General features: G+C 51.0%; 1 protein-coding gene across 1 annotated transcript; it reads left to right on the top strand.

The window, feature by feature from the left end:
- Positions 1 to 4: 4 nt before the first annotated feature.
- SF3A1 (splicing factor 3a subunit 1) lies at positions 5 to 17,663 on the top strand. Its single transcript, XM_071762810.1, has 16 exons — positions 5 to 216; positions 1,813 to 1,925; positions 3,983 to 4,187; positions 6,743 to 7,000; positions 7,776 to 7,850; positions 8,491 to 8,641; positions 9,096 to 9,289; positions 9,896 to 10,013; positions 10,146 to 10,331; positions 11,546 to 11,667; positions 11,874 to 12,116; positions 12,981 to 13,191; positions 13,910 to 14,064; positions 15,708 to 15,809; positions 15,989 to 16,060; positions 16,949 to 17,663. The coding sequence occupies exons 1-16, from the start codon at positions 148 to 150 to the stop codon at positions 17,048 to 17,050; spliced, it is 2,376 nt and encodes a 791-aa protein (XP_071618911.1). The 5' UTR covers positions 5 to 147; the 3' UTR covers positions 17,051 to 17,663.
- The last annotated feature ends 588 nt before the right edge of the window (positions 17,664 to 18,251 follow it).

Below are 18,251 nucleotides of genomic sequence, written 5' to 3'. Positions count from 1 at the left end.
GGCCCGCTTGCGCAGTTCGGGGCCCGCGGCCGCCATTTTGTCCCTCGGCTCCGCTGCTGCCGCCTCCTCAGCTCCCGGAGCGGCTCCGCTGGGGAAAGCGCTTCCCTCCCTCCCTTCCTCACCCCCTCCCCGCTACCAGCGAGCACCATGCCGGCCGGGCCCGTGCAAGCCATGGCTCCGGCGCAGCCAGCGCCTCCCCCTGCTGAGAGCAAACCGGTGCGGGCCGCGCTGAGGCGGGGAGGGGGGAGGTCTGGAGGGGGGGGGGGGGAAGGGGTAGCGCTGAAGGAAGGGGGAAAAGCTGAGGAATAGGGGGAAATCGCTGAGGAAAGGGGGGGAATCGATGAGGAAAGGGGGAGGAAAGCCGAGGAAGGAGGGATCCCTTAGGAAAGGAGAAAGGCTGAGGAAACGGGGGGGGAAAGCTGAGAGGGAGGGGATCGCTGAGGAAAAAGGGATCGCTGAGGAAAAAGGGATCGCTGAGGGAAGGGGGAAAGGGGAGGGGAGGCCTTGGAGGATGAGCACCCTTGGGGGGTGAGCAGGCAAACCGTGTGGCAGCCCAGAGGAGGGAGGGGATCTGACTGAAAATCCGGGGTCTTTTGGTGTAGCTGCCACAGTGAGAAGGAAACCCCCCAAAAAAAAATAAACTGCAGGGAGTTCCATGCCCAGAAGTTAGCTCAGCAACACACCAGGGAGGGGAAAGTCTCCCAGGGCTGGGTTTGCCTTATAATTCAGCTCCTCGGGGTGTTGTTGGGAGGGAGTGGGTATGAAAACAAAGAACATTTGTGGGGCCTTTCTCTTAATAGGGTTTTATTAAGGCTGGGTTTGATCTGGGGGTGTTCTGTGCCTTGAAGTCCCCGTGGGTTTTGCAGAGGCAGTGAGTTTCCTAACACTTCCCTGCCTGTCCCCCTTAAAATTCTAAACCCTAAACGTTTCCCAAAGAGCTCTTCCCTTCTATAGCAGCTTTTCTTGTGAAAGTTGTCTGGGGAGGGAAAGGGAGAGACATCCTTAATATCCTGCACGGAGCAGCTGCTGGTTTCATGGGGGAAAAAAAGCCCTTGCAGAGTTTTGCTCTGCTTCTGATGCAGTCACAGCAGGATTAAAAGCAATGTTTTCTTGCTAAGTCTTTCAGAATTGAGCCCCTTGTAAGCCCAGGGGGGGCTTTTCTCAGCTCCCAGAGGTGTTTTAGCCATGCCCAGATATTCCTCAGGGTGGTGTTCCAGGCATTCCTCTTGGAGCATTCCCAAGCCTGGGGGTCAAGGCTGAGGCTGTGTTTTGGTTCCCAGGGAAGGGCCTTTCCCCTTCTCTCCTGTGCCTGCTCCTGCTCTGGGTGCAGACAAACACAGGCTGAGGAATTTGTTTGTGGGATGGGTGATTCAGGTTGTTAAACCAAATCTTTGTGTTAAAAAAATTAAATTAAAAATTAATTAAATTAATTAAATTAAATTAATTAAATTAAATATATTATAAAAAAATAAAATAATTATAAAAATAATTATAAAAATAATTAAATTAAATTAAATTAAATTAGTTAAATTAATTAAATTAATTAAAAAAAAATGCAGTGGTTTTGGGGGCTGAGGAGGAGGACACTGAATTCCTACAGAAGGCTTTTTAGTGCAGAGCAGGGGGCAGGGTTGTTACTCCTGATGGACACAAGGAAGTTGGGAAGGAAGGGAGATGAATTTTCCAACTCCAAACCACCTGAAAATAAACCCAGGCTGGGTTTGCAGCTGGAAGGTGTCTCCTGGGGAGCAGCTGTGAGGCAGCAGCACACAGGACCATGTCCAGATTCCTGTATTTCCATTTTCCTTACAGGCAGAAGAGGAACCCAAAGAGGAAGCAGCACCAGCCAAGCCTGTGGTTGGAATTATTTACCCTCCTCCAGAAGTCAGGAATATTGTTGACAAGACTGCTAGCTTTGTAGCCAGGTGAGTGACAGGGGTGTCACCCTCTGTCCCCTGGGGTGTCACCCTCTGTCCCCTGCTGATGTCTGTGAAGCCCCAGGGTGCAGCAATCCTGGGACTTTACCTGCAGGTTTTTAAGGATTGAGTTTTTCCCAGTGAGACTGGAAAAGAAACAATATTTTCCCTCAGTTTTTTTTGCTCCAAACCCTGTGATAATCAACACAGTTCCTCCTTCAGTTGCCTGACACCCCCCTCGAGTGCCAGCCAGGCCTTGGCTGTTGATGTTTGTGGCTGTGTCACCTCCCCAGGAGGTCTCAGCAGTGGCACAGGAGCTCAGTCCCCTCTCTTGCTGGCACCTTCACAGGCTCCATGCTGCCTGCCCTCCCAGACACTTCCCAAAGGTTGTGTTCTCCCCTCTCATCTGCTGATGGAAGCTCTGCCTTCCTTCTGGGAAAGGGGGAAGGGGCTGTGTTGATCCTCTGTGTTGATCCTCTGTGTTGATCCTCTCCAAACTCTCCTTGTTTGGAGGCTCAGCCAAGCTTGGAGGTGCCTGGAGAACATCTGAGGGAGGTGGGTGCAGCAGCTCTGAACTGCAGCTGCTCTGCTTTTTCTGGAATAAAACTCAGGGCTCTCTGGAATATGGTGCTCCAGGGGCTGCTTCTTTCCTTGGATGAACTCTCTGGTCCTTTAACTGCTCCTGCCAGCTCTGAAAGAACAAATCAAATGGACCCAGTGAGGAGTTGTCCAATCCAGTAAAAAAATCTCTTGTTTGTGTCTGGCCCAGTGAGGCTGTGGCACCCTGGTGAGGCCACAGCTTGAGTCCTGTGTCCAGTTCTGGGCCCCTCAGCTCAGGAAGGAGATTGAGGTGCTGGAGCAGGTCCAGAGAAGAGCAAGGAGGCTGGGAAGGGATCCAGCACAAGTCCTGTGAGGAAGGGCTGAGGGAGCTGGGGGTGTTGAGGCTGGAGAAGAGGAGGCTCAGGGGAGACCTCATCACTCTCTCCAACTCCCTGAAAGGAGGTTGGAGCCAGGGGGGGGTTGGGCAGATATCAGTGGGACAAGAGGGCATGGACTAAAGAATTTTTTCCTAATATCCAACCTAAACCTCCCCTGGCAGAGCTTCAGCTCTGCCAGGGGAGGTTTAGGTTGGATATTAGGAAAGAATTCTTTGCAGAGGGGGTGATCAGGCATTGGAATGGGCTGCCCAGGGAAGGGGTGGATTCTCCATCCCTGGAGATATTTCCAAAGAGCCTGGATGTGGCACTCAGTGCCATGGGCTGGGAACCACGGGGGGAGTGGAGCAAGGGTTGGACTTGATGAGCTCTGAGGTCCCTTCCAACCCAGCCCATTCTAGGATTCTGTGATAAGGCAAATGACTTTATTTGGCTGCTGGGAAACTCCTTCCATGGAGGAAATTGTCTGCTGAGGGGGTTGGTTCATCTTGCTAGGAAAGAAACAGACACCAGCACTTAGAATCCTGGAATCACAGAGGGATTTGGGTTGGAAGGGACCTCCAGAGCTCACCCAGTCCAACCCCTGCACTCAGCAGGGACCCTCAGCTCCCTCAGGGTGCTCCTCAAGCCTCACCTTGAATATCTCCAGGGATGGGGCCTCAACCACCTCCCTGGGCAACCCTTGTTCCACCACCCTGATGGGAAAGAACTTTTCCCTAACATCCAATCTAAATCCCTAAGAAGAAAACTTCAGTTGGAGGAAGAGGAGGCTGAGGGGAGACTTCATCTCCCTGCAAGGACCTTGTGGGGGGATTGGTGCTGATCCTTCCCACAGGATATCAGTGACAGAACAGGAGGGGATGGCTTCCAGCTACAACTTTGGACATTAGGAAAAAGGTTTTCCCAGGAAGAGGGGTGAGACACTGGGATGGTGGTGGAATCCCCATTCCTGGAGGTGTTTCAGGGTCCTTTAGATGTGGTGTTTGGAGATGTGTTGGTTTTTTTTTTTCTGTGATTCTGATAATTAAATTTTCAGGCTCTTTTCTGTGACTCTAATTTAAAACACTTGAGCTGATGCCATTCAGCTAAATTTCTGGTTTTTGGTTTTTTTTTTTTTTTTTTCCTCTCCAGAAATGGTCCAGAATTTGAAGCTCGAATTCGTCAGAATGAAATAAATAACCCCAAATTCAATTTCTTGAACCCCAACGACCCCTACCATGCCTACTACAGACACAAAGTCAGTGAGTTCAAAGAGGGCAAAGCCCAGGAGCCCTCAGCTGCCATCCCCAAGGTCATGCAGCAGCAGCAAAGTGCTCAGCAGCAGCTTCCCCAGAAGGTAAGTGTGCTCCTTCCTGTGCTCCTTCCTGACTCCCTGTGTGATGTGAGGTGAGGCAGGAGGCAAAAATCAGGTGGCAAAAACACCAACAGCAGTCAGGGGGTTGGAGCTGAGTGGTTGGGATGTGGGGTTTTGGTGCAGGTGCATCCCCCTGCTTGCTGACAACTCAAGTTTCTGTGTGAAACTCTGATACTCTTGGATTTTTTTCTGCTTTGCTGCTGTTTGGACTGATGTGGTGCTGCAGCTGGGAGTTCAGGATTCCTTCCCTGGCAAGGAAATCCCTTGGGGTTCAGCCTGGATGCAGAAACATTTCCTTTTTTTTCTGCCAGAAGGATCAACTTCCCCTCCAGGCCTGGAGTGCAGAACGTTGCTGATCTTGTGTGGCTGTGCCTTGAGCTAAGGGCACTGCCTTGTCCAGGCTTCCCACAGCTTTCCAGTTGCTCTGTATCCTGGAGGATCACAGAATGGGATCTCTGCTTGGGAACCCCCACCCCAGGCTCAGCCCAAGGCCCCAGAGAGGACACAACACAAAGAATTTCAGCTCAGTTCAAGCCAACCAGTCAAACCCAATGCACATTCCTTCATCACAAGATCTCTGCTGGGGTCAAAACTGGGTGAAAAGGACAGTGCAAAGTAATTCCCCCATGTCACAGAATCCAAGAATGCCAGGGGTTGGGAGGGACCTCTGGAGCTCATCCCATCCAACCCCCTGCCCCAGCAGGATCCCCCAGGGCAGGGCACCCAGGAACACATCCAGGGGGGGTTGGAAAGGCTCCAGAGAAGGAGACTCCAGAACCTCTCTGGGCAGCCTGGGCCAGGGCTCCCTCACCCTCCCAGTCAGGAAGTTTCTCCTCAGGTTGAGCTGGAACTTCCCGTGTTCTTCCTTCAGCCCAGTATCCCTTGGCCTGTTACTGGGCACCACTGGGAAGAGATTGGCCCCTTCCTCTTGCCCCACACCCCTCAGATATTGAGGGACATTCCTGAGGTCCCCTCTCAGCCTTCTTTTCTCCAGGGCTCTCAGTCTCACAGCAGAGATGCTCAAGTCCCTTCATCCTCCTCCCTTGGCCTCTTCCCAGCAGATCCCTGTCCCCCTGGAACTGGGGAGCCCCAAACTGGGTCCAGTTCAGAAGGAGCAGGGGGGAAGCCTGGCTGGGTTCAGAGATGTTTCACCTTGGTAATGTCAGTTTTCCTGAGGTGGTCACCAGGATGCTGTGTCTGCAGTGAGGTGTCTGAGATTCCATCTGAGATTCCATCAGCTTTCAGAGGCTGCTCCATCCAGGATTCCTCCGACCTGGCTCCCTCCTTTAGGGATCCCTGTTTCCTGATCCTGCTCATCCCTAACCAGCTGTTGCAGGAACATTTCCTTTCCAGAGCCCTGAACTCCCATCCCCATTCCCTACACGTTTCCTTCCAGCTGCTGGCACACCAACCCTGCTGCCCATTCCCTCAGCAGGGAGCCCCAGCTTCTCCTGAGGGTTTGTTCCCAACTTCTGAGGGTTTGTTCCCAGCTTCTCCTGAAGGTTTGTTCTTAGCTTCTTCTGAAGGTTTGTTCCCAACTTCTCCTGAGGGTTTGTTTCCAGCTGCTTCTGAAGGTTTGTTCCCAGCTTCTCCTGAGGGTTTGTTCCCAACTTCTGAGGGTTTGTTCCCAACTTCTGAGGGTTTGTTCCCAACTTCTCCTGAAGGTTTGTTCCCAACTTCTGAGGGTTTGTTCCCAACTTCTGAGGGTTTGTTCCCAGCTTCTCCTGAGGGTTTGTTCCCAACTTCTGAGGGTTTGTTCCCAACTTCTCCTGAGGGTTTGTTCCCAACTTCTGAAGGTTTGTTCCCAACTTCTCCTGAGGGTTTGTTCCCAACTTCTTAGGGTTTGTTCCCAGCTTCTCCTGAGGGTTTGTTCCCAACTTCTCCTGAAGGTTTGTTCCCAGCTTCTCCTGAGGGTTTGTTCCCAGCTTCTCCTGAGGGTTTGTTCCCAACTTCTCCTGAGGGTTTGTTCCCAGCTTCTTCTGAAAGTTTGTTCCCAGCTTCTCCTGAAGGTGTGTTTCCAACTTCTTAGTGTTTGTTCCCAGCTTCTGAAGGTTTGTTCCCAACTTTTTAGGGTTTGTTCCCAGCTTCTCCTGAGGGTTTGTTCCCAACTTCTGAGGGTTTGTTCTTAGCTTCTCCTGAGGATTTGTTCCCAGCTTCTCCTGAAGGTTTGTTCCTACCTTCTCCTGAGGGTTTGTTCCCAACTTCTCCCGAAGGTTTGTTCCCAGCTTCTCCTGAAGGTTTGTTCCCAACTTCTTAGGGTTTGTTCCCAACTTCTCCTGAAGGTTTGTTCCCAGCTTCTCTCGAAGGTTTGTTCCCAGCTTCTCCTGAGGGTTTGTTCCCAACTTCTGAGGGTTTGTTCCCAGCTTCTCCTGAGGGTTTGTTCCCAACTTCTGAGGGTTTGTTCTTAGCTTCTCCTGAGGATTTGTTCCCAAATTCTCCTGAAGGTTTGTTCCCAGCTTCTGAGGGTTTGTTCCCAACTTCTTAGGGTTTGTTCCCAGCTTCTCCTGAGGGTTTGTTCCCAACTCCTTGCCCTGCAGGTGCAGGCCCAGGTGATCCAGGAGACTGTGGTTCCCAAGGAGCCCCCTCCAGAGTTCGAGTTCATCGCGGATCCTCCCTCCATCTCCGCCTTCGACCTGGATGTGGTGAAGCTGACTGCTCAGTTTGTGGCTCGCAACGGCCGCCAGTTCCTCACCCAGCTGATGCAGAAGGAGCAGAGGAATTACCAGTTTGACTTCCTACGTCCCCAGCACAGCCTCTTCAACTACTTCACTAAGCTGGTCGAGCAGTACACAAAGGTACCTGAAGGGGGGGAGCAATCACCTGAGTGCTGCAGGGTGGGGTTTGGAAGGTTTGTGAGGCCTTGCCCCCCTTTCAGTGCTCTGAGTGAATATCTGGAGGAGGTTTGGCAGCTCTGAGCACAGCAAGCTGCTACTAAATGTGTCAGGTGCTGTTGGAAGGGAGGTAAAAACCACAGGGGTTAAGTGGGGAGGGTCAGGAGTGATGATGGTTTGGGAATGTATAAATTATAAACCATGTATATGTTATATATGTTATTATAAACCAATGTATAAATTAGAAACCTCACAAACCATGAGGCAAGTGATCAGAAAGGTGCAACAGAGTAAATGGGATGTAGCCCCCGAGGGTCTGCTGATGGTTTTAGGAGTGTGGGAAGGGAATGATTGCTTTGAAAGAGGCTTTGAGTTGGAACTTCCCGTGTTCTTCCTTCAGCCCAGTATCCCTTGGCCTGTTACTGGGCACCACTGGGAACAGATTGGCCCCTTCCTCTTGCCCCACACCCCTCAGATATTGAGGGACATTCCTGAGGTCCCCTCTCAGCCTTCTTTTCTCCAGGGCTCTCAGTCTCACAGCAGAGATGCTCAAGTCCCTTCATCCTCCTCCCTTGGCCTCTTCCCAGCAGATCCCTGTCCCCCTGGAACTGGGGAGCCCCAAACTGGGTCCAGTTCAGAAGGAGCAGGGGGGAAGCCTGGCTGGCTTCAGAGATGTTTCACCTTGGTAATGTCAGTTTTCCTGAGGTGGTCACCAATTGTCATGTGACATACCTTGCAGATCCTGATCCCACCCAAAGGCTTGCTCCTCAAGCTCAAGAAAGAGGCTGAGAACCCCAAGGAAGTCCTAGATCAGGTATGGCAGGTGCAGAATTGCTGAAGCATTGCAGTGATGTGTGGAATTCTCTCTCTTTGCATGTTTTTGACTTGCAGCAAATTCAAATGTACAGGGAATAAAAAACCTTCTCTCCAGGCAGTCAGTTGAGCACAGGGTGCCCAGCCTGGGGGGGCACTGAGGCACAGAGACTGCACAACCCCATTCCCAAGCCCTTCATGGAGTGGAATGTTTCCCTCAGGCAACTTCACTGCCACTCCTCAGTCACCTCCAGTCGTCCCAAGCTCTTCCTTAGTCCTCTGACTTGTGCAGTTGTCACAGAGATGGCTTTTACCTTGGGATGGTGACATTATGGGGCTGTGGTAAAGTGCTGCTGACTTGTTGGCTGTGAATCCTCACCCTAAGTCAGGGTTTACCTGGAGAGGCTTGATCTTGGCTCACCTCTTCTGCAGTTCCAGCTTAAAAAAACAAAAAAGAAAAGCACTTTACAAAGCTGGTGCAGGATCTTTTCTCTACACCTCTCATTTCTAAATGAAATACAAATATTTCTGTGTCGTGCCAGGCCCCTGCAGGTGTCACTGCCCTGAAAGCCTTGGCTGTGGGATGCTGGGATGTGTTCCCTGTCTGACATGGGGTGTTTGCTCTCCATCTGCCCTCCCAGGTGTATTACAGAGTGGAATGGGCAAAATTCCAGGAGCGGGAGAGAAAGAAGGAAGAGGAGGAGAAGGAAAAGGAGCGTGTTGCTTATGCCCAGATTGATTGGCATGACTTTGTGGTGGTGGAAACTGTTGACTTCCAGCCCAATGAGCAAGGTACTGATGTTCAGGAGCTGAGATCTGGGTGAAAGTGCTGCCTGTGAGGAGGGGCTGTGTCCTCAGATGCCCTTTTTAGACAGACATTTGGGATTTACAGCTGAATATCCTGCACAGATAAAAGGGAAAGACTTCCAGGGACAGTGTGCAGGGCTGGGGTTTTCTGGCTCAGTAAAATTCTCCTTGCACTAAGGCCAGGACTGCACAAATGTCCTCTTGTCCATTTCCACCAGGACAGTGGGACTTGTCCCACTTTCTGGAGGTGCTTTCACCTCTGGAATCTTCACGTGTCGGGTGCTGATTCCACCTCTTCCCTTCAGCTTGGCTCCCAGGTCACTTTGATGTTACAGCTTTGTAGAGAAACTGCTTTTTATTCAAGAAATTCTTACTGCTGTCTCTGCACTGGGCAACAAAATGAGAGAGAGAAACAACAGCTCTGTTGTCTGCTTTGTAGGGAATTTCCCTCCTCCCACCACTCCAGAAGAGCTGGGAGCTCGAATCCTGATCCAGGAGCGTTATGAGAAGTTTGGAGAAAGTGAAGAGGTGGAGATGGAAGTGGAGTCAGATGAGGAAGATGAAAAGCAAGAGAAAACAGATGAGCCCCCAGCCCAGCTTGATCAAGACACACAAGTGCAGGATATGGATGAGGTAACTGGCCCAAAGGAGCAGCTTTTGGTCCCATAAAGTTGGTTTAGGATGCCCTTCGTTTCCACTCTTAAGAAGTTCCTCGGTTTCTTGAGGAAATGAGATTTCCTTCTAATAGTATTTCCAAACAACCTGGAGGAGGTTTGGAATTTAAGGTATTTCTAACATTTTCCATGAGAATACAATTTCCAAGAGAGAAATCCATCCAATTTGTCACCTAATGGTATGGATTTTATATTTCTGTGATCAAACCTTTGGAGCTTTCCTTTGCACCAAGCCTCCAGCACTGGAAGCTGACTCATTTTGGACTCTTCCTCTGCCCACTTGTTCTGATAACAAGGAACAAGAGCTGGGTTAACCATAAGCCCCTGTGTGCTGTGCTGTGGTCATGTGGATGCTGAGGAGTCCTTGCTTCCTCTTTTGGGGCCTCTGAATTTGTGATTATTCAGAAGGAACCAGAGGAGCAAAGCCACCAGGGGCAAAAGAATTCCTGTGCTCTGGAGCCGTGTAACCCCTTCTTCCAGCTCTAAATAGGATTTTTATGCCTTTCTGAGGTGATATTTGACTACAGAAACTTGGTTGTGATTTTTTTTTTTCCCCTTAAATAAGGGCTCAGATGATGAAGATGAAGGTCAGAAGGTTCCTCCACCTCCAGAAACCCCAATGCCACCACCTCTGCCTCCCACTCCAGATCAGGTCATTGTGCGGAAAGATTACGATCCCAAAGGTAAATCCAGCTGGTGAAGAAAACTCCTTTCATCCTGCCCCATCACCAAACCATTTCTTTCAAGGCTGCCTCTCCTCTGCTGTGTTTTTTCTTAACAGTCTGGTTTTGTTTTGGTTTTTTTTTTTTTTCCAGCTTCCAAACCATTACCACCTGCCCCAGCTCCTGATGAGTATCTCGTTTCTCCCATCACCGGAGAGAAAATTCCTGCCAGTAAAATGCAAGAACACATGAGGATTGGGCTGCTGGACCCTCGTTGGCTGGAGCAGAGGGACAGATCCATCCGGGAAAAGCAGAGTGATGATGAGGTCTATGCTCCAGGTCAGCTCCAGCCCCTGGCACAGCTTGCAAAGCCTGGTTTCTAGCTGAGCTCTTTGCAACTCCCCCTCACTCCCTCCAGCTCCCAAGATAAGGGCTGTTAAATGTAACAATCTGCCTGAGTGTCAGGGGAGGGTTGGGCTCATCTCCCAAGGATCAAGCAGTAAGACAAGAGGAAGTAGCCTCAAGTTGTGCCAGGGGAAGTTTAGATTTGAGCAGGAACAATTCCATCCCCAAAAGGGTTGTCAGGGCCTGGCCCAGGCTGCCCAGGGCAGGGCTGGAGTCCCCATCATCCCTGGGGGGGGGGTTCAAAGCCCTGGAGTTGTGGGGATGAGAGACAGGGGGTGGGGGTGGCCTGGGAAGAGCTGGGCTGGATGATCTGGAAGGTCTTTTTCAGCCCAAATGATTCTCTGATGCTTTCTGGAAACTTCAAGGCAGAGAGGTTTAACTGCTGCTGAGCAGCCATCAGCTGCATTCTGTTTCTTAAAAAAAGAGAGGAGAGGCTGAGGAGCTGGGATTGTTCAGCCTGGAGAAGACTCCAGGGGGACCTCAGAGCTGCCTTCCAACACCTGAAGGGAACCTACAGGAAGGCTGCAGAGGGAATTTTCATCAGTGTCCAATGATAGAAGGGGAAAAGGAAAGGGAATTTTCATCAGTGTCCAATGATAGAAGGGGAAATGGAAAGGGAATTTTCATCAGTGTCCAGTGATAGAAGGGGAAAAGGAAAGGGAATTTTCATCAGTGTCCAATGATAGAAGGGGAAATGGAAAGGGAATTTTCATCAGTGTCCAGTGATAGAAGGGGAAAAGGAAAGGGAATTTTCATCAGTGTCCAGTGATAGAAGGGGAAATGGATTTAAACTGAAGGAGAAGAGGTTTAGGCAGGGTCTTAGGAAGAAATTCTTGAATAGTGGTGAGACCCTGGCACAGGCTGCCCAGAGGAGCTGTGGCTGCCCCCTCCCTGGGGGTGTTCAAGCCCAGGTTGGATGGGGCTTGGAGCATCCTGGGTTGGATGAGAGATGTCCCTGGGCATGGCAGGGGGGTTGGAGATGAGCTCTGAGCTCCCTTCCAACCCAAACCATTCTGTGATTCTATAAAAAGAGCCACACTTGGCCACGAGGTGCCAACCAGTTTCCAAGATGATTGATTAAAAGGGATGTGATCACATCTGGCTTGGATTCTGTCAGCTGGGATCTGGGTTTCTCTCCTTGCCTGCAGGTTTGGATATTGAGAGCAGCCTGAAGCAGCTGGCAGAGCGTAGGACTGACATCTTTGGTGTGGAAGAGACTGCAATTGGGAAAAAAATTGGTGAAGAAGAAATCCAGAAACCAGAGGAGAAGGTAGGGTGGAAACTCTGGGATTTCTCCCACTTTCCTGTGGTATTACTGACACTTGGAGAGAGGGAAGTCTTTGGTCTCACTGTAAAGCTGCTCTCTCAGTTTTTGCAGCTCAGGTTGGAGTTAACTCTGCTTTGGTGGGCTGGATCTTTGGGAGATCTTTTCCAGCCTGAGGATCTCTGATTCTGTGGCTCCTTGTCCCCTCCCAGGTGACCTGGGATGGCCACTCGGGCAGCATGGCCCGCACACAGCAAGCAGCTCAGGCCAACATCACTCTCCAAGAGCAAATTGAAGCTATCCACAAGGCCAAGGGACTGGTGCCAGAAGATGACAGCAAGGAGAAGATTGGGCCCAGCAAACCCAACGAAATCCCTCAGCCTCCTCCCCCTTCATCAGCAGCCAACCCCCCAGCCAGCGCTCAGCCCATCACCTCCGTGCCTCGACCCCCCACTGTGAGTGCCCAAGAGCTGGGATTAATTAGGAGGCAGTCCTGAGAGAGGTCAAGGGTTAATTAACAGCTTTAGAAGCAGCTTTAGAGTGACTTTGTCTTTCCAAATGATTTAATGAATGGGAAGAGCCCTGTTGGATTTGCTGTTAAAAGATGAAAATAAGACTTAGGTGGAGCTTTTCGGCCCTGGAGGTAGCAGAACCATTTGATCAGCAGAGGGAGAGCTTGGGTGGAGAGAGCTTGGAGGGAGGGGGTTGTGGCCAACACAGAAACGGGTGGGACTTTTTTTTTAGGTGTAAGAAAAGTTGGTAGGTGAGTGCCCTGCCCCAAGGGTTCTGCTGCCTGCCTGTTGCTGAGCAGAGCTGTCAAATTTACTACCATCAGCACTAATAAGAAAAACTTCTAGGGTATAAATGTTATGGAAACCACATTTTTGAAGGAATCTGCAGAGCATTACAACAGGAATTTTTAAGAATCTTCCAAAAATCCAAAACATATACTGTTAATTCCATGCAAAGTAGTAAACAAAACAGCTTTCTTTGGATTTATATGCTACATTCTGACCCACTGCTGCTCAGAAGTTAAGTTGCCACCAAAGAACTAAGTGCATATCACACAAGTAACAGAAAATCTTGCCTGATGTGTTGCAAAGCTGAGAGAGAATGCCCAGAGCAAGGAAGTGATCATTAAGCTTGCTCTGATAGATGAGGGAAAGAAGAACCCTTGAGTCTGTTAAGGAGGCTCTGGCTGGGCTCTGGCCAGCAGAACCCCTCTGTGTGTCACCCAGGTTGTTTTTCTGGAGATTTTGATCCCTCCCAAGTGTTCTGCAGGTCCCTGCTAAGGCCTTTTACCCCTTTTCTCTCTCCAGATGCCTCCTCCTGTCCGTGCTGCTGTTGTCTCAGCAGTTCCAGTCATGCCTCGGCCCCCCATGACCTCCGTGGTCCGTTTGCCCCCAGGCTCAGTCATAGCCACCCCAATGCCCCCCATCATCCACACCCCACGCATCAACGTGGTCCCCATGCCCCCCTCTGCTCCTCCCATCATGAGCCCCCGCCCCCCACCCATGATTGTACCCACAGGTCAGTAACTCCTCCTCCTTCATTCCCTCTGTAAATCTGGGGGGAGGGTTTTATGCTTTTATCCTCTGATAATGGTGTGGGATTGGGATTAGGATTGGGGTTGCAGACTCTAAATCCCTCTGTTAGGAATTGGGGGGGGATTGATGGGATTTACCTGGCAGTTTGCTCTGGGGCTCCAGATTTCTGCAGCCTGAAACATGGGGAATTCTGTCTCATCCTCTTGTGTCTGTCCCCGGGAGCCTCCCCAGGGAAAGGGGAATCCAAAAGGAACCACAGGAAAGAGGAACTGCCAGCAGCTCACTGGGTGTCACAGAAATTGTTGCTGCAGGAGGAAAAACTGTTGTCTGGCCCCTTTCTTAGCATTTTTTGCTTTTCAGTTGAAAAGCAGAATATAAAAAGCAGTTCTTCCTTTTTTTTTTTTTAATTTTATAAATGGCACCACCCTGTTCCAGACTGAGAACACTTTCTTTTTTGCAAGACCTTCAGGAAGCCCTTGTGCTGCTCAGTGTCTTTTCCTGAACTCTTTTCCCCTGTCAAGGATCACACACTTGAAGTTTGTGTGTTGCTCTCAGGTCGTGCTCACTTCCTCCATGCTTTGGGGAATTTTGTTTTCAGCCCTTAGGGCTCTGCTGGGAGAGTTTTTATGTGAGAGAGAATGTCTGCTCACCACTCAGGGAATGACTGGGTTGTGGTTTGTGTCTCCTCTATCCCATCCCAGCATTTGTTCCTGCACCTCCCGTGGCTCCAGTTCCTTCCCCAGCCCCAATGCCTCCTGTCCACCCCCCTCCACCCATGGAGGATGAACCAGTCTCCAAGAAACTGAAGAGTGAGGACAGCCTGATCCCAGAGGAGGAATTCCTACGAAGGAACAAGGTCTGGGGGGGGCTGGCTGGGTGGTGGGAAGCACCAGGGCCCTGATCCCACTGGGCTCTCCATCCCTCCCTCACCTGGAGGGGCTGCAGGGAGAGGAGGTGGGCACAGAGATGGGACAGTGAGTCTATTAGCAGCAAATTCACAGATGACACCAAGCTTGGGGGGGGGAGTGTGGATCAGCTGGAAGGCAGGAGGGCTCTGCAGAGGGACCTGGACAGACTGGAGAGTTGGGCTGATCCCAACGGGATGAGGTTCAACACAACAACCCCATGGGGAGCTCCAGGCTGGGCACAGAGTGGCAGAAAGGGAGCTGGGAGTCTGGATTGCCAGGAAGCTGAAGAGGAGCCAGCAGTGTGCCCAGGTAGCCAAGAAGGCCAATGGCATCCTGGGCTGGCTCAGGACCAGCGTGGCCAGCAGGTCCAGGGAAGGGATTCTGCCCCTGTGCTCAGCCCTGGGGAGGCCACAGCTTGAGTCCTGTGTCCAGTTCTGGGCCCCTCAGCTCAGGAAGGAGATTGAGGTGCTGGAGCAGGTCCAGAGAAGAGCAAGGAGGCTGGGAAGGGATCCAGCACAAGTCCTGTGAGGAAGGGCTGAGGGAGCTGGGGGTGTTGAGGCTGGAGAAGAGGAGGCTCAGGGGAGACCTCATCACTCTCTCCAACTCCCTGAAAGGAGGTTGGAGCCAGGGGGGGGTTGGGCTCTTTTCCCAGGCAACTCTCAGCAAGACAAGAGGGCACAAGAGGTCTCAAGTTGTGCCAGGGGAGGTTTAGGTTGGACATGAGAAAGAATTTCTTTCTGGAGAGGGTGATCAGGCATTGGAATGGGCTGCCCAGGGAAGGGGTGGATTCTCCATCCCTGGAGATATTTCCAAAGAGCCTGGATGTGGCACTCAGTGCCATGGGCTGGGAACCACGGGGGGAGTGGAGCAAGGGTTGGACTTGATGAGCTCTGAGGTCCCTTCCAACCCAGCCCATTCTGTGATTCTGTGATTCTATGTTCTGGTGGAGGTGCCCCCTTCCCCCTGAGCCAAGAGAGCTGCCCTGGGTGGCAGCAGGCAGAGTGCAGCAGTGAGATCACACTCTGCTGTAATTAAGGGTGGTGAGCAGTAGGTAAAGAAGCATAATGAGTAAAGAAGGTAATGCAGAGCAGAAGCAGGAGCTGCTAATGAGCTTTGAAGCAGAAGACAGCACTAAGCTGGAGTTGCAAGGAGATTTAATATATCAGTGTCAGCATGATAGTGTGGTAATGTGATATGTTCCACAACAACCTCAACCTTCCCCAGGACAGCCCTCATCCTGGCTGGAGTTTTAAGTCCTTTAAGAAGGCTGAAGGGTTGTGCTGGACATCTGCACAGAGGAGCTGGCACCTGTTTTAACACTCCCTAGGTTCACTCTCTGATCCTGGGAACGTGTGATGCACACAGAGGGAGGAATCCAACCAAGTGTTTTATTTTGGTAGCAGTGAAGCAGCTTTCTCGGGGTTGAGGCAAACACATTTCTGTGTGTTCACTGGGAAGTGGAGATACTGGGGCTTGTTTTGAAAACAAATAATTTCTCTGCCTCTGGGTATCTATAAATAATATGTCTGCTTCTCCTTTGGCATGTCCTGAGCCTCCTCACCACCCCAGATCTTATCTTTGTTTCCTCCAGGGTCCGGTCACAGTCAAAGTCCAAGTTCCCAACATGCAGGACAAGACAGAATGGAAGCTGAATGGCCAAGTGTTGGTGTTTACCCTGCCCCTCTCAGACCAGGCATGTGGTTTATTAACTTGCCCTCTCCTTCCCCCCTGCCTTGTTTTACTCCCAAGTTTTTTTGCTTGGAGAGCAGCAGCTGAGCTGTGTGGCAGGAGCTGTGACACTCTGGCTCTTCCCTCCCCCCCGGGGGGAGCTGGTGGAGCAGCACCCTGAGCAAGCTCTCCTGGTTTTCTTAGGTGTCTGTTATAAAGGTGAAGATCCACGAGGCCACAGGGATGCCAGCTGGGAAGCAGAAGCTGCAGTACGAGGTGGGTGTCAGCCCTTCAAGTGCTGCTTGTTGTGTCTGCTTTCTCACACCCAAACCTTTCTCCAAGGAGAAGTTGTAGTGTAACCTACTGAGAGCTTGTGAGGAGGAAAGGGAATGCTTCTCCTCTCTGTGACAGCAGGATCAGCCTTTCTGAGGTGCCATCAAAGGCATCTTCACTGTCACTGCTGCAGATGAGCCCCCAAAGCTTGATGGGTTTCTCTGAAATCAGAGAAATTGGGTTATTGGCTGTTGGTTTGGGCTTTTTTTTTTTTTTTTTTTTTTTTGCCATTTAAATGCAGCCTTCTGCTCTGTCACGTGTGTTCTGTGAGAATCCCCCCCCAAATCCTGGCAGCTCTGGGAAGGCTGTTTCCAGATGGCAGAAGGAAAGAGATTTGACTCTTGACTGGAGCACTGTTCCCTTTTCATCCTTTGTTTCCAGCCACGTGCCTGCACAGCCACAACCTGCTGCCTAAGCAGTGAACTTTGGGCACTTAGACCTCCTCAGGAGTTCAGCTGGGGGCAGATCCTGGGTTAACTCTTAGCTGGGAAGGAAGCACCAAGTGGGTTGGTTTGGTTTTGGTTTTATTTTTAAAGGGGAAAACTAAAAAGGAGTGGAGCATAAATTACTCCACTTGGTGACTGTGTTTGCAGAGGTATTCAGTGTATGTTGCTTGTAGTCCAGCATCACTCCCAGCATAGCCACCTCCTCCCCTGCCCACCTTTGGATACTCTGGCATCTTTCCAGGTTTTTTTACTCTCTCATCACCCCTTCTGAGAGCAAAGCTGAGAGGGTTTCATCTCTCTGGGGGTTTTGTGGGAAGAAACCACTGAGATTTCTTTGGTGACTTGGTTTTGATTTTTTTTTCCCTTTCTTTTCTCCTCCCCTCAGGGCATCTTCATCAAGGATTCCAACTCCCTGGCTTACTACAACATGACCAGTGGCTCCCTGATCCACCTGGCCCTCAAGGAGAGAGGAGGCAGAAAGAAATAGGAGCTGCTGAGCCCCAAGATGTGCTGGCACTGCTCTGCCACTCGTGTCACCCCAACCTTTGGAATCCTCCTGCCTGTTTTAGGGGCTCCAGTGCCTGCCTGCCAATTCTGGTGTGAAAAAAGAAACTGTTGGGGGGGGGGGGGGGGGGGGGCTGATGAAAGGAAAAGGGGGCTGAGGGAGCTTTGAGGTGTGTAACTGTAGTGACCCAGTGTGCAAGGCACCAGTCTGTTAGTTGTTAGAGATGCTTTGCTCTCCAGTGCTGCTGCCTCTCATTGAATTCCCTCCCAAAGCAGCATCCAGGTCATGCCCAGCTTAGTCTGGATCCATCTTGGAGGGATTTGTGCTCACCAAGAACATCATCTGCCTGCCTGCAGTGCTTTGTTGCTTCGTTTAACCTCTTCCTAATTGAAGCCTCCTTCCTTCTCCACAACACTCATTAAGCCCTTTGTTCTTTCCTCTTTATCTCCCAGAGTCTCCCTGACCCTCACTTGGAAATTTCTCCTCCTTCCCCAGGAGCATTTGCAGCTCTTCCCTGGCTCTGGGACTGCTGAGCAGCTCCGTGCTGCTCCTCCCCAGCCTGGGGTTTGTTTTAATAAACACACAGCAGGGTTCAGGCTGTGGCACTGCCCGTTCCTGAGGGGTGTTTGGGATTTGGGAGGTGGAAATGGAACACTCGGGTGGGCTGTGGGGGATGAAATCTGCTGGGGGGTTGTAATTAAAGCAGTTTATCACAGAAGAGGCAGGAAATATTGTAGGGAAGGCAGCACAAAAGGGGAGTTGTTAAAATTTTTGTAATTATTCCTGAACGTGCAGGTGGGGAGGGGCCAGAAAAATCAGTTTGAATTGAATTGGGTGAAGGTTTTCTTGGCAAATGGATTTTACCCTTTGTGGCACAAAGCTCTGGAGAGCATCCAGGTCTGGAAAAGGGGTTTTTGCTGTGCCTCCTGTCAGGGCTGGGCTGCAGCCACAGACATCCCCCAGAGCTTCATCTCCATCAGCACCCAGATAACGAGGTGCCAAGGGAGAGGCTGTGCTGGGATGTGGGTATCTCTCAGCTTCTGAGACAATCCCAAACCCCAGGTCTGGGATTTTAGTGCCAGGGAGCAGCCAATTCACCTTCAGTCTGGGGGCACAGAGGGATGGGGCAGGAAGGAAGAGTTGGTGTCCTCCTGACTTGTTCTGCTCTTCTCCAGCAGGAGGA

The sequence above is a fragment of the Heliangelus exortis genome, chromosome 19, assembly GCF_036169615.1.
Source record: "Heliangelus exortis chromosome 19, bHelExo1.hap1, whole genome shotgun sequence".
Lineage (NCBI taxonomy): Eukaryota > Metazoa > Chordata > Aves > Apodiformes > Trochilidae > Heliangelus > Heliangelus exortis.
Note: the sequence above shows the minus strand (reverse complement) of the source record. Positions and strands in the feature narration are given on the sequence as shown.

Coding starts and splice junctions, on each gene's coding strand:
- SF3A1 (XM_071762810.1), top strand. CDS start 148: ATGCCGGCCGGGCCCGTGCAAGCCATGGCTCCGGCGCAGCCAGCGCCT. Junction 7,001..7,775: donor TGGTCGAGCAGTACACAAAG/GTACCTGAAGGG, acceptor CATACCTTGCAG/ATCCTGATCCCACCCAAAGG. Junction 10,332..11,545: donor TGATGAGGTCTATGCTCCAG/GTCAGCTCCAGC, acceptor CCTTGCCTGCAG/GTTTGGATATTGAGAGCAGC.